This window comes from Myodes glareolus, chromosome 18, assembly GCF_982192425.1.
Source record: "Myodes glareolus chromosome 18, mMyoGla1.1, whole genome shotgun sequence".
NCBI lineage: Eukaryota > Metazoa > Chordata > Mammalia > Rodentia > Cricetidae > Myodes > Myodes glareolus.
Window position 1 is genome coordinate 61,215,455 of NC_142043.1, and position 14,963 is coordinate 61,230,417.

General features: G+C 44.0%; 1 protein-coding gene across 3 annotated transcripts in view; it reads left to right on the top strand.

Annotated features, from left to right (window-relative positions):
* The window catches only part of Mcm3ap (minichromosome maintenance complex component 3 associated protein), a 51,972-nt gene extending 37,854 nt beyond the window's left edge, over window positions 1-14,118 (top strand). For all 3 annotated transcript variants that reach the window (XM_048451428.3, XM_048451429.3, XM_048451430.3), the window contains 7 exons: window positions 69-166; window positions 1,184-1,574; window positions 2,168-2,425; window positions 3,416-3,545; window positions 5,707-5,910; window positions 9,522-9,687; window positions 13,034-14,118. In XM_048451428.3, coding sequence (XP_048307385.3) covers window positions 69-166; window positions 1,184-1,574; window positions 2,168-2,425; window positions 3,416-3,545; window positions 5,707-5,910; window positions 9,522-9,687; window positions 13,034-13,192 — 1,406 coding nt within the window. In that variant the 3' untranslated portion in view covers window positions 13,193-14,118. The remainder of the gene's footprint in view (window positions 1-68; window positions 167-1,183; window positions 1,575-2,167; window positions 2,426-3,415; window positions 3,546-5,706; window positions 5,911-9,521; window positions 9,688-13,033) is intronic.
* The last annotated feature ends 845 nt before the right edge of the window (window positions 14,119-14,963 follow it).

Consider the following 14,963-nt stretch of genomic DNA (forward strand, 5'->3'; position numbering starts at 1 on the left):
AACACTGGCATATGTCACATGTGGAAATGAACATTATTACATGGAACCTTCCTCCTTTTCTCTTACAGGTCTGATGTTACAGGATTTGGTTTCAGCTAAGCTGATTTCAGATTACATTGTTGTTGAGATCCCTGATTCTGTTAATGATTTACAAGGCACAGTGAAGGTAAGTTCCATCATTTTTAAAGGTCTATCAAGACACTTGTTTCTCCCTCTTCTGATCTATCTTGAATTCTAATGGGTGGTTTTGTTTGTTGGTTGGTTGTTTTTTGCGATAATATCATGTAGGACAGACTAACCTCAAATTTGCTCGGTAGCCAGGGTAACCTAGAGCTGATCGATCGTTCTGCTGCTCCCTCTTCTGTTGGGATTGTAGCATGAACCGTCATGTCCAACTTATATTAGGGATTTCCATTTTAATCTTATGCTTTATACACACATATAACTTTCTAAAGATATAGGCAGGAATAAAAATAAAATTTTAAAAAATGCCCCATAGTTATGCTTTCAGCAGTATATGAAATTGCTCACATAAGTTTTTTGGCTTTGCTTTTATGAATTTAAAATGCCATATTTATTCAATTTTTTTAGAGTGATTGCTCTTGGAAAAGATAAAGAAATAGAGATTTCCTAAAAAGGTCTGCTAAAATTATATAGGAAAAGAAGTATAGGAATTAGTAAGACTAACTATATGGCCTGAGGATGTAGCTCAGTGGTACAATACCACCTTACCGTGTAAAATGTCCTAGGTTGTATCTCTAGCACTATATGAAAACAAAACAAAAGTCCTACAGAAAAGAGGTAACTGCAGGTTGTGAAGCGTCCTGGAATGCGGAGAAGCTGCTAATTCTAGGACTAAAATGGTGTGACTCTGCTTCAGTGGGCAAAGGAAGAACTGAGGTCCTAGGTCCTTCCAGGAGGGCTCTGCAGCCTCCACTTAATTGGTTGGATAATATTCATGGGCCTCCCCTTTGGTGCCTCTGTAAGGCCTGTCTCCAGGGCTCTAGGAATCTACACTCCCGCACAGAGGGCTTGTTCCCTACTGCAACGCCTGAGATTCTGTTCTTACACTACTTTCCTTCCATAGCCATGCTGTGGAAGAATGCTAAGCCCCTTTAGAAAGCTGCTTTTTAAAGTGGGTGTGAATTGTTTGACTCCATCCCCCAATTGTCTTGTTCCTCAGGTTTCTGGAGCAGTCCAGTGGCTGGTGTCCCGATGCCCTCAAGACCTGGACCTTTGCTGCCAGACCCTTATTCAGTATGTTGAGGATGGGATCAGCCGTGAGTTCAGTGGTCGGTTTTTCCATGACAGAAGAGAGAGGCGCCTGGGTGGCCTGGCCTCCCAAGAGCCTAGCACCGTTATTGAGTTGTTCAATAGTGTGCTTCAGTTCCTGGCCTCCGTGGTGTCCTCTGAGCAGCTGTGTGACATCTCCTGGCCTGTCACGGAGTTTGCTGAGGTGGGGGGCAGCAATCTGCTTCCTCATCTGCACTGGAACTCAGCAGAACATCTAGCTTGGCTGAAGCAAGCTGTGCTTGGCTTCCAGCTTCCACAGATGGATCTCCCACCTGCAGGAGGTGTGTACCCACTCTGAGGGCTAGCTTCCTGTTCCTTTCTTGTTTTATTGGCATTGTACCAGGTGTGGGTTCCAATGTGAAGTTCACAGTCCGCCTCTACTGTGCACCCACCTACACCAACCGTTGGGTCTAAGGTGGAAGGAAACAGGGTTTTATGGTGTAGAACTTGTCATTTCCCCCATAACAGCCCTGAGACTGTCCCACCTGCCCCACAGATCCCACTTAGCCCGGATGCGTGAGCCTGATGCGACTGTCTCTGAGCTGCTGGCCCTGATGGGGCCACAGCACTTAAGTGCTAGTTTATGCCAATGCTCCTGTGAGCCTGACTGTGCCTATGGTGCCTGCAGGATGAGGCCTGTGGTCTGTTTGATGCAGACTCCACAGGTAGTCTGGGCTGGCTCAAACCTGCTGCTGCAGGGCCTGTTCTTTCCTATTTTGATGACACCAGGAAGGAGGGAGCCTCCTTGCTATTTAGCTGACAGAGCTTGTAACCTTATTATATATTCTCAGTACTTCATAACTACACAGTAGCCCTCTACTAAGGAGATAGAGCATTAGTAATATTTCATGTTTTCTGGTAACTTTCTCTGCAGCGCCCTGGCTCCCTGTGTGTTCCATGATCATTCAGTATACCTCCCAGATTCCCAGCTCATGCCAGACCCAGCCTGTCCTCCAGTCCCAGGTGGAAAACCTGCTGCGCCGGACGTACCAGAAGTGGAAGAGCAAGAGCCTCTCTCCAGGCCAGGAGTCGGGGCCTTCAGTTGCTGAGATCCCGTGGGATGACATCATCATCTTGTGCATCAATCACAAGCTGAGTGACTGGACACCCCCCAGACTTCCCATCACAGCAGGTAGTTGGGGCTGGGTCTTCATGAGATTTCCCTGATCTAATTTTAACAAAAGAGGGGGTTGAGTTTTTGTTTGTTTTCTAAATAGGATCTCACTGTGTAGCTCTGGTAGCCAGGAACTCACCAAGTAGATAGGCTGGGCTAGCCTTGAACTTAGATCCACTTGCTTCTGCCTCCTGAGTAGTGAGATTAAAGGCAGACATCACCATACCTGATTGAAAAATGTTTTCTTGATACTCTTTCTTTTTCCTGTGTCCCATCTTCCCTTTCCTCAGTTCTTCCCTTTAAGGTCACTGGTTTCCAGGTGACTTGACTTTGGGTAAGAGCTAAGGTTTTACTGGGCATGGTGGTTCTTATCTTTAATCTCAGTACTCAGGAGGATCTCTGTGAGTTTGTGACTAGCCTGGTCTACATAGCAAGTTATAGGACAGCCAGGACTACATGAAGACACCAGTCTCAAAAGAGGGCTGGAGAGATGGCTCAGAGGCTAAGAGCACTGACTGCTCTTCTAGAAGTCCCAAGTTCAATTCCCAGCAACCACATGGTGGCTCACAACCATCTGTAATGAGATCTGGTGCCCTCTTTTGGCCTGGAGTCATACATGCAGATAGAACACTGTATACATAATAAATAAATACATCTTAAAAAAAAAAAAAAAAACAAGAACAGTGTCAGGCATGGTGGTACACACCATTAGTTCCCAACACTTAAGAGGCAGAGGCAGGCAGATCTCTGAGTTTAAGGCCACCCTGGTCTATAGAATAAGTCCTAGGACAACCAGGGATACACAGAGAAACCTTATCTTGAATAAAATAAAATAAAAACTTTTTTTTAAATAAAAAGGGGGGATTCCAGTAGAGCATAGACTCCTTAGGTTATGTCTTAGAGGGGCCTGTGCTCTGAGAATTATTCCTGGCCCTTCCATCCTGCGTGAATGAATATGCATATGTATATTTATATACATCTTAAATCTGTTTTTGTCTTGTTTCTCAGAGGCACTGAGTGAAGATGGCCAGATATGTGTATATTTTTTCAAAAATCTCTTAAGAAAATATGATGTTCCCTTTTCATGGGAACAAGCCAGAATGCAGACACAGAGGGAGCTACAGCTGAGTCAAAGACGGTAAGTTCTACATCACTGTGTGATAAGAATGCTGGTTTCCCATCTCATAAACCCAGTTCACAGATACCAAATGATATCTTAGTATTCATGGTCTTGCAACACCTAAAAGCATTCCCGAGCAGCCTTTGCCCCAGGATAAACAGTCTCAGCAGTAGAAATTTATTAATAAAATTTGCTGCTACGATAGAAAAGCATATGGTCATTTTAATAAGTGTTGAAATAACTTTTAAACATTTTTATTTATTTTGTACATAGGGAAGTTCTGCCAACACGTATGGCAGTGCACCACTTGCATGCCACTGTTGTCTGCTCTAGAACTAGAGTTGCAGGCAGTTGTGAGCCTGTGTGCAGGTGCTGGGACTAGAACCTGGATTCTTTGGACAAGCACTCAACTGCTGGCTCATCTATGTCGCCCCTAAAATGAGCTTCAGACTTAAACTCAGGGTCAGATAGATGGAACAGTGGGTCAAAGTACTTGCCATGTAAGGCTGGTAATCTGAGTTTGAACCCTGGTGTCCACTTAAAGGTAGAAGGGGAGAACTGACTTCACAGAATTGGTCTCTGACCTCTATATGCACCATGAACTAGGCTGCTGTCTTAGTTTCATTTCTGTTGCTATGGTAAAAAAAAACTCTGACAGAAGAAACTTGGAGAAAGGGGTCATTTTAGCTTCCTATTCCAGGTAACGGATTATCACTTGGGAAAGTCAAAGCAGGCATTTGAAGCAGCAGTCACAGTCAGAATGCATGCATGCTTGATTCCCGCAGTAGAGAATGGAATTGCACGTGTTGGGTAGAGTCTTCTCACAGCTACTAATGGAATCTAGACAGTCCCCACAGACATGCCCACAGACATGCTCGCTCTAGACTGCCCCACAGACATGCCTACAGACATGCTCGCTCTAGACTGCCCCACAGACATGCCCACAGACCCGCTCGCTCTAAACTGCCCCACAGACATGCCTAAAGACCCACTTGCTCTAGACTGCCCCTCAGACATGCCCACAGACATGCTCACTCTAGACTGCCCCTCAGACATGCCTACAGACCTGCTCGATCTAGATAGTGCCCACAGACACACTTACAGACCTGCTTGCTCTAGGCAGTCCCTCATGATGATCCTGCATTGTTTCAAGCTGATAGTTCAAACTAATCACCACAGCTACATACCATAAAGCTAATTTTAAAAAAACCCAGTAAAATAGAAGTATGACAACAACAACAACAAAATCCTGCCCTTCAATGAAACATTAGACAGGAAAGGCAGAATCAGCCTTTGCTGTTCATGTTGGCACTGATAGTGGCTAAGAACACTCGCTCCTGCAGAGCACCCCAGGCTCGATTCTTAGCCCCATGTAGTGGGTCACAACCACCCATAACATCAGTTCCAGAGAGCTGATACTCTCTTCCCAACTCCTTGGGCACCAGGCACATGTGTAGTACACATACATACAATACTCATACACATAAAATAAATCTTAAAAAGAGATCTACTTATAAGCTTACTGTATGGAGCCGAAGAGAGTTAAGTAGTTAAGAGCATTTGTTGCTCTTCTAGAGGACTCAAGTTTGATTTCCAGCACCCATGGTGGTCCTCAATCACCTGGAACTCCCGTTCTTGGATTTCCTCTTCTGCTTCCATGGCTCCTGCATGCTGGAGGTACATATAAACTCAACAGAGGCCAAATACATATACATAAAATAAATCTTAAAATGCAGACACACATGAGAGAGAGAGAGAGAGAGAGACAGACTGACTGGTATAAGAACCAAAGCCCTAGATTGAAGCAGCTCTGAGAACCCAGTGCCTCTAGATAGTGGAACATTTGAAAGCAATAGTCTCTTTCTCACTTTTTGTATTTTGAGACAGGATCTCACTCTGTAACCCTGGCTGGCCTGGAACTACAATGTCTCTGCTTCCCAAGTGTTGGAACTAAAGGCACATGCTACACACCTGGCCACCAGTGTCACATGATGTGTATGAGAACCACTGACTCTTGTTAGGGGAAGTCCAGAGCAGGCACAGGCTGACATGAGCATAAACCGTCCGATAGAGTGCATGGATCTTGAGACTTTTGTTCATAGAGTAAACATGTGTCCAGCTGTGTCTGTGTGCTTTGCATCCTTCTTAACCAAAAGAACTTCCACACTTGTGCTTTCAGTTCAGGGATAAAGGCTTCTCATCCTTCTGCAAGCAGTTTTTCTACTCCACTGCTTCATGTGCACCATAAAGGGAAGAGAAACGAGGAGAGTGGCCGAGAGGGGAACCTCAGTACAGACAATCTGATGCGCGGAGCTTCAGCGGAAGATCTCCTGGCACAGTGTCTGTCCAGCAGTCTGCTGGAGGAGAAGGAAGAGAACAAAAGGTGGGTCTGCCTCCCTCCTGTGCATGTGTGCCATTCATTCCACTTCGTGCAGGAGTGGGCAACTCCTGCTCGGGTAAGTCAAGACAGCCAGTGGTAGAGGAGCAGCTGGGCCAGCAAGGGCTATAATGATGGGACTGTTTTAAAAAAGAAAAGGAAGGAAGGAAGATGTTTATAAGTAAAAGCTTGGGACTAGAGAGATGGCTCAGAGGTTAAGAGCACTTGCTGCTTTTCCAGAGGACCCAGTTTGGTACCCACACCCACATCAGACAGCTCATAACCATCTGATACATCTGGCTTCTCTAAGCACTCATTTGTATTCACAAATGTGTACACACACACACACACCTATACATAATTGTTTTTTTTCTTTTTTTAATTGTTTTTATTGAGCTATATATTTTTCTCTACTCCCCTTTTCTCCCCTCCCCTTCTGCCCTCTTCCATGGTCCCCACACTCCCAATTTACTCAGGAGATTTTGTCTTTTTTTACTTCCCATGTAGATTAGATCCATGTATGTCTCTCTTAGGATCCTCATTATTGTCTAGGTTCTCTGGTCTAAGTGAACTATAGGCTGGTTTTTCTTTGCTTTATGTCTAAAAGCCACTTATGAGTGAGTACATATGATGTTTGTCTTTCTGGGTCTGGGTTACCTCACTCAATATGATGTTTTCTAGATCCAGCCATTTGCCTGCAAATTTCAAGCTGTTGTTATTTTTTTCTGCTGTGTAGTACTCCATTGTGTAAATGTACCACATTTTCCTTATCCATTCTTCAGTCGAGGGGCATTTAGGTTGTTTCCAGGTTCTGGCTGTGACAAAGCTGCTATGAACATAGTTAAGCACATGTCCTTGTGGTACAATTGAGCATCTTTTGGGTTGCTCAATAGTGGTATTGCTGGGTCTTGAGATAGATTGCTTCCTAATTTTTTGAAAATTGTCATACTGATATCTAAAGGGGCTGTATCCACTAGGAATGGAGGACTGTTTCCTTTACCCCACATCCTGTCCAGCATAAGTTGTCGTCAGTGTTTTTGATCTTGGCCATTCTTAGAGGTGTAAGGTGAAATCTCGGAGTTGTTTGGATTTGTATTTCTCTCATGGCTAAGGATGTTGAGCATTTCCTTAAGTGTCTTTCAGCCATTTTAGATTCCTCTGTTGAGAGTTCTTTGTTTAAGTCTATATCTATTTTTTATTGGATTATTTGTTCATTTGATGACCAATTTATTGAGTTCTTTGTATATTTTAGAGATCAGACCTCTGTCTGATGTGGGGTTGGTGAAGATCTTTTCCCATTCTGTAGGCTGCTGTTTTGTCTTGTTGACTGTGTTGTTTGCTTTACAGAAGCTTCTCAGTTTCGGGAGGTCCCATTTATTAATGGTTGCTCTCAGTGTCTGTGCTACTGGGGTTATATTTAGGAAGTGCTCTTCTGTGCCTATGCATTCAAGTGTACTTCCCACTATCTCTTCTATGAGGTTTAGTGTGGTTGGTTTTATGTTGAGGTCTTTGATCTGTTTGGACTTGAGTTTTGTTCATGGCGATAGATAGGATCTATTTTCATTCTTCTACATGTTGATATCCAGTTATGCCAGCACCACTTGTTAAATATGCTTTCTTTTTTCCAATTTATAGTTTTTGCTTTTTTTGTCAAAAATCAGGTGTTCATAGGTGTGTAGATTGATGTCTGGGTCTTCGATTCTATGAGTCCTCCTATCTTTTTTTTTTAAATATTTATTTATTTACTTACTATGTATACAATATTCAGTCTGCTTGTATGCTTGCAGGCCAGAAGAGGACACCAGACCTCATTACAGATGGTTGTGAGCCACCATGTAGTTGCCGGGAATTGAACTCAGGACCTTTGGAAGAGCAGGCAATGCTCTTAACCTCTGAGCCATCTCTCCAGCCCCCCCTCCTATCTGTTTTTATGCCAATACTAGGCTGTTTTCAGTACTATAGCTCTGTAGTAGAGTTTGAAGTCAGGGATTGTGATGCCTCCAGAGGTTCTTTTATTGTACAGGATTATTTTGGCTATCCTGGGTTTTTTGCTTTTTCATGTGAAGTTGAGTACTGAAAGTCTGTGAAGAATTTTGCAGGGATTTTCCTGGGCATTATGTTGAATCTGTAGATTGCTTTTGGTAAGATTGCCGTTTTTACTACGTTAATTCTACCTACCTACCCAAGAGCACGGGAGATCTTTCCACTTTCTGGTGTCTTCTTCAATTTCTTTCTTCAAAGATTTAAAGTTCTTGTCCTACAGGTCTTCCGCTTGTTTGGTTAGAGTCACTCTGAGATATTTTAAGCTATTTGTGGCTATTGTGAAGGGTGATGTTTCTCTGATTTCTTTCTCAGCCCATTTATCTTCTGTGTAAAGGAGGGCTATTGATTTTTTTTTTTAGTTAATATTGTAACCTGCTTGTTTTTTATTTTTCAAGAAAGGGTTTCTTTGTGTAACTCTGGCTGTCCTAGCTTTGTAGACTAGGCTGGCCTCAAATTTACAGACCCGGGATTAAAGGCATGGGCCACCACTACCTGGCTCTAAAAGTATAAGCTCTTAAAAGATGGCCATGCTCTAGATAGAATGTTTCTACGGTTTATCATTTATCATCGACTTTGTTGTTTATTATTTTAAAAGTCTATGTTCAATTTTCTAGAGGAAAATATGTTTAGCTAAGGCTACTTAACTTCTACCATGACTGGTCACAGCCTTTGGCCCTTGGGCAGCCTGCGGCTTCAGTGGATCATTTCCTACTAGGTGGGAGGAGCTCCTCTGCGTAACTCAGCTTCCCTTCCTCTGTCCTGTCCTCTTCTGTCCTCACTGGATGGTCTTTTTACTGTGAGATAGAATTGGGAGATAGAAGTTGGTAAAGGTCGTCTTCCCCCAACCACTGCCTGCCCTCTCTCCCCAGTGGAGTATTGTGTGCCTGCTGTACCTCTCCCGCAGTTGCTGGCGCTGAGCACCCCATCTCTAGTCGCCGTCAACTTGCCCCTGGGTTGCAACTTCACTTCCAGCCTCCTCACAGCACCCAGCCCCTAGGGCTCCCTGAGACATTGCCCTTCCCTCCACTCGATCATGCACGTCAGCACACAATCCTGCAGACATACGGACACATCTTTCTGTGTGGCCTCAGCTCTCTCTCGCCACCTCTGCATGCTTCTCCTTTAATAGTAGAACTGTAAGTAAAGCCAGCAGTGTTAGTCATTGCTCGTCCCTTTTGCCTTTCAGCCTGCACACTTGAGCCTGGTCATGAGCCCTGTCCCTGTCAGTGATCGCATCCTCGCTTCTCATTCTTGTTTCTAGTCCCCTTCAAGGATTTTCCTGTTTTTCTCTAGCATCCAGATCTACTCTCTGGACTTCATCTCTGCCTCTTACATGCCTACTCACTCCTCCATAATTCCATCCAGTTTCAAGAGTATTTAAATACTATCAATCTTGTAATAAATCCAAAAATTCCACAAAGCTGTCCTCTGACCCCCACGTGGGCATCCATGTCCACATGTATACATGGGCACACAGAAGAGTCGGTGAAATAAACGTAAGATGAGTGGTAGTTAAAGTTTTGCTTTCCAGTGCTCTGATCTTTCTCATATTTTGAGATGTCCTCCTGTTTCAGGTTTGAAGAGCAACTCCAGCAGTGGGTATCTCAAGACTCACAGCCATTTGCAGAGTCAACTTGCCTTCCTCTCTACCTTCCTCAGACACTCATATCTTTCCCTGACACTATCAAAACTCAGACTGTGCTGAAAACACTGAAAACATCTACAACAAGGAGACCTCAGGTGAGAACGGGGGGCTTTTCACATGTACAGAATTAAAGACTGAGAGGATGTGCCAGCCTCAGGGGACCATCCCTTTAATTCCCGCACTCCAAGAGTGTGAGGCCAGCCTGGTCTACACAGTGAGTTCCAGGCAGTCAGGGCTACACAGAAAGCCTGGAACGCTGTGTTAGATTCGTCCTGTGATGCGTTAACACATGGAAGTTAGACCTTTAAACTTCACATGTCAATGTTACTGAGTTCCTACCTGTGAAATACATGGAGAGGAGACCTAAACACAGTAAAACACTGACTAGGGGCTAGGAATGTAGTCAGTTGGTAGAGTGCTTACCTGGCATGTAGAAAGCCTGGGGTGCGTTCCCTAGCACTGAGTAAACTGTGCACCGAAAATCCTAGAGTTAAAGGCAGGCGGAGCAGAAGTTCAAGGTCATCCTTAGCCACAGAGCTCACTGAAGGAAAGAACAGAGCAAACCCATACCTGTGCCGATGTGCATTTAAACAGAGTAACGATGGCATTTTCTTAGCTGCTTTTTACAGCTGATAAGATACCATGACCAAAAGTAACTTGGGAAGGAAAGGGCTTGTTTCACTCCACATGACAGTTCATCAGCAGGGGCAGTCAGGGAAGGAACCTAGAGGTGGGAACTAATGCAGATTCCGTGTATGAATTTGTCACCAGCTTGCTTCTCCTGGTTTGTTCAGCTTCTTGCTTATAGCACCCAGGACTACCAGCCCAGGGATGGCACTCACAGTGAGCTGGACCCTCCCCCATCAATCATGAAAATGCGATGGAGGTGTTTTCTCAGTTTGGAGGAGGTGCCTACCTCCACAGTTGAATAGATATGTTAAGGTGATGTAAAACTAGCCAGCATGATTGGCTGTTTGTCAGCTTCACACAGACACACCACTGTCCAATCAGGACCGCTCCTCTTTGATTTTTCTTCACCCAAGATCACATGTTAATATGAATATCATAGTATAAAACATTTCAACTTTTAAAAGTCTCACCGTCTTTAACAATTTAAACACTTTCCATGTGGTGGTACACGCCTTTAATCCAGCACTCAGGAGGCAGAGGCAGGCAGAGAAACCTTGTCTTGAAAAAACCAAAACCAAACCAACCAAAAACATTTAAATATTTTTATACACTTTAAAAGTTCTATCCCTTTAAAACATCAAAGACTCCCTAAAATATTCATAATCTCTGTAAAATAGCCAAAGTTTATGTAAATATCCAGTCTCTTTAAAATTCCAAAGTCTCTTTGAAAGTTAAAAGTCTCTCAACTATGGATACTTGTAAAGTAAGAAATGAGTTACACATATTCTTATTCCGAGAAGGAAGAATAAGGGCACAGTCATAATCGTCAGGTGAACCCAGAGTCCGACAGCGTAAAGCTTAGTGTCAGGCTTCTGGCATCCACTCACGATCTTCTGGGCTCCGTGGACATGCGTGGGCAGCTGTGTGCAGCACATGCAGCTGGTCTCCTAGGCTCAGGCTGGTTCCACTCCACAGCTGCCGCTTTCCCGGTGGTCATCTCCACTGCAGCTGGTCTGCTCCTTCACCAGTAACTTCTTTTTCTTGGGCTCTCTTCAGGGACTCTAACCCTTTCACATTCACCAGGACCTGCTTAATCCTGGGCTTCTGCTGTGGTTGAGAGCACCAGCGGCCTGGCCTGGCCTTCACTGTGCCAAGTCTCAGCTGCTTGTCATGATCCCTTCATACTTTCAATCCAGTACGAGCTGGGAGTCTTACACTGCTAGGTTCAGCTCCCTCTGGACCACAGCTTCTGTGTGCTGAGCCTGAGGAAACACTTCACAGATTTTATCTCAGTGATGCTGGTCTCTTCTTAATCACAGCTGGCTCTTCAGTCCCAGCTGACAGCATCCATTGTTCCAGCAAAGCGAAGCTTCACTGTATCATACAAACAACCCTAATAGAGAACTTGAGGGACTCACAAACTTCCTCCAACTTCACAAGCCATCTTCATCTGCACTACTCCCAGCATTGTCTGCTAAGTTCCCACAGCAATTCATTAATCTTTGAGCACTAAAAGGTTTTTCTAGTCCAAAGTTCCAAAGTATTTCTACAATCCTCCAAAAATACAAGGTCAGGCCTGTCACAGCGATACCCCAAGGCCTGGTAACTAATTTCTTAATTGGGATTTCTGTTGCTGTGATAAACACCATGACCATAAGCAGCTTGGGGAGGAAACGGTTTATTTCCTCTTCACTTTGGATGTAGTCTGCATCCAAAGAAATAACTGCAGGAACTCAAACACGGCAGGAACCTTGAGGCAGGAGCTGATAGAAAGGCTATGGAGGGAGCAAGCTTCCATGGCTCGCTCAGCCTGCTTTTTTATAGAACCCAGGGTGACCCCATCCACAATGACTTGGGTCCTCCCATATAAGCCACTAAATAAGAAAATGTCCTACAGTCTTGCCCACAGGCCAGTCTTGAAGGGGCATTTTCTCAGTTGAGTTTCCCTCTTCCATAATGACACTAATTTAAAACTAACCAGCACAGATAGGAAGAGTAACTCCTGTCTGTAGGACTGCGTTACTATCTGAACCATGGCACTGACCAGACTCAATCCTGGCCTTAACTTTCCCTAAGCAAACACAGTAAATAAAGAAGATAAAGCTTACAGAAATCAGCTTCACCCGATAATAGTTGCTTTTCAAAATCAGATCTTCCAGGCTCCAAAGCTTCTCCATGTTTTTCTTGGGGGCTAAGGAAGCAAATGCAATTTAACTGAAGACACATGTGCAGGACAGGTGAGAAGGTATTTCTGGGGTGGTTTAAGAGCCCTCAATAAGAGGAAGATAAATTAAGACAACACACTGTTCCCACTAATAAATCTGATTAATACTTTAAAATTGTCTTCTCTTTGACTCACTGTGAGACATAGAGGTGTACACTTGTAACCCCAGCATTTTGGAGATGAAAGCAGGAAAATCATGAGTTCAAGGCCAGTCACTACTACGTAGCAAGTTTGAGGCTGTTCTGAACTATTCAAGCCTTTCTCACCCTACTCCACACTACCCTCCAGAGCTACTTAGGCTCTTTGACTAATTCTCTCCAAAGAAGTTGCCAGATAAAATTTAATGTACAAAAGTTTTCCCTGTGGTATTAGATGTGTGTCTAGTCAACAAATATCCCAAGGTGGGAGCCAGATTAAGTAATCCCAGTCCATAGAATACTATATGTGTAGTAGATGAAGCTGGAAAATGTAAGGTAGATACCAAGGGAGGGTTCTGTGGAGTCCAAGAGACTCCAAATGATGTAAACATGAATCAGGTATAAAGCCTTCACAGATGACTACTTTTGGCTTCTTTCTTATTCAACTAGAATGCAGGGGCAGAAGAGCAATTGCAGTTGTCAGAGATATCAGACATGTCGCTAACCGGAAGGCTGAAGCACCTGGAAAGGCTGATTCGAAGTTCAAGGGAAGAAGACGTTGCCTCTGAGCTCCACCTGTCTGCACTGCTGGACATGGTGGACATTTGAACAGTCTGACACGAGAAGTGTTGCTTTCTTTGTAATGGTTTCGGTTTTAACCAAATTATGCTGTGCTCAGATGCTTGGTGTCCTGTCGGAAATGAGATTATCAATTATGCAAATAAACTATTTGAGTCATCTGAGATCCTTCTTAGTTTTTGAATAAAAGGCAGTGTGATGTCTTTAATAGTATTTGTGCTGTAACCTTAGACTGGCACTCCCCAGAAAATCCTCTGAGGAAGTTTTTATGAGTGTCTGGTTTTCTGTGCATATACATTTTGAGAATTTCATGTATAAGTAGCTGTATTTACATCATTTCAACCCCTCCCTCTACCTGCATGTTCTGGAACTCCTGACCCACTCTACTTTAATGGTTGTTATCTACTGAGTCTGTATAATGTTGCTGATATGTATATGTGTTTAGGGCTGACCATTTGGAATTGGAGAACCTATTACAGGTCTCCTCCCTGAAGAAACTGATCCTCCCTTGGTAATCCATTGACTACTTGTCCTGTTCGAATAGATGATTAATTCTCTTAAGAAAGTCTCTGACCCTGGTGTTCTAGACATCAGAAATGCAGGGACAAGGTCAACTCTGCTCATCAGGAGAGCCAGCAGACCTATGCATACATACATGCATACATACATACAGTACTTACATATACACATACATGTTGTTGTGGTTTGAAAGAAAATGGCCCCCAGAGGGATTGGCCACTCTTTGGAGGTTTGGCTTTGTAGGAGTAGGTATGGCTTTGTTGGAAGGAGTGTGCCACTGTGGGGGTGGGCTTTGAGGTCTCTATATGTTCAAGTCATGCCCAGTGTCTTAGATTACTTCCTGTTACCTGAAAGGTGTAGAATTTTCAGCTCCTCCAGAATCATGTCTGCTTGCACACCACCATGTCCTGATATGATAATAAATCTCTAAACTGAAAGCTATAGTGGTATGTTATTTGTGTTTTAATAAATAAAGCTTGCCTGAAGATTAGAGGGCAAAGCAGCCATACTAGTCAGCCATACAAGCCAGGCTGTGGTGACACACACTTTTAATCCCAGGACTCGGGAGACAAGACAGATGGATCTCTCTGAGTTCAAGGCCATCCTGGGATACACAAGATCGAATCTGTCTAAAAGAAAAACAGCGCACACAAAGGTGATCCCAGCACTTGGGATCACATGCCTTTAATCCCAGCATTAGGGAGGTGGAGACAGGAATGATATGGTTGGGTGGAGAGAGGAACTCTGTGGAGTGTAGCTCGAGGACTTGTCGAGACAGAATCTCGCCCCTTCAGTCTGAAGAGTTGGTAGTGGATGGCTGCTTTGCTTTTCTAATCTTCAGGTTGAACCCCAATGTCTTTGTCTCTGAGTTTTTATTATTCATGCTACAGAAAGCTAGCCCCATTTTCCTTTCTAAGAGCTGCTGCGGCCTTGGTGTCTTCACCACAGTAAAACCCCTAACTAAGACACGTACATACAAACATATAAACATATATACACTTGGAAGATGTGTATGGGCACATACATATGTAATGTGACTAGATGGTTTTGAGGGTGCAGCATACCTGAGAAAGCATGACGAAAGCCTAGAGGCACTAGCTGGTTGTGTGGCCAAATGAACAGGCCAGCAGGCTCAGAATATATGCAGAGGGCCATGGGAATCAGTTGTGGAAGAACATTAGGCAGAAGTGACCTGGTCCTGTAAAAATAGCATGTGGAAGTCAGGCGGTGGTGGCACACGCCTTTAATCCCAGCACTCAGGAGGCAGAGGCAGGTGGATCTC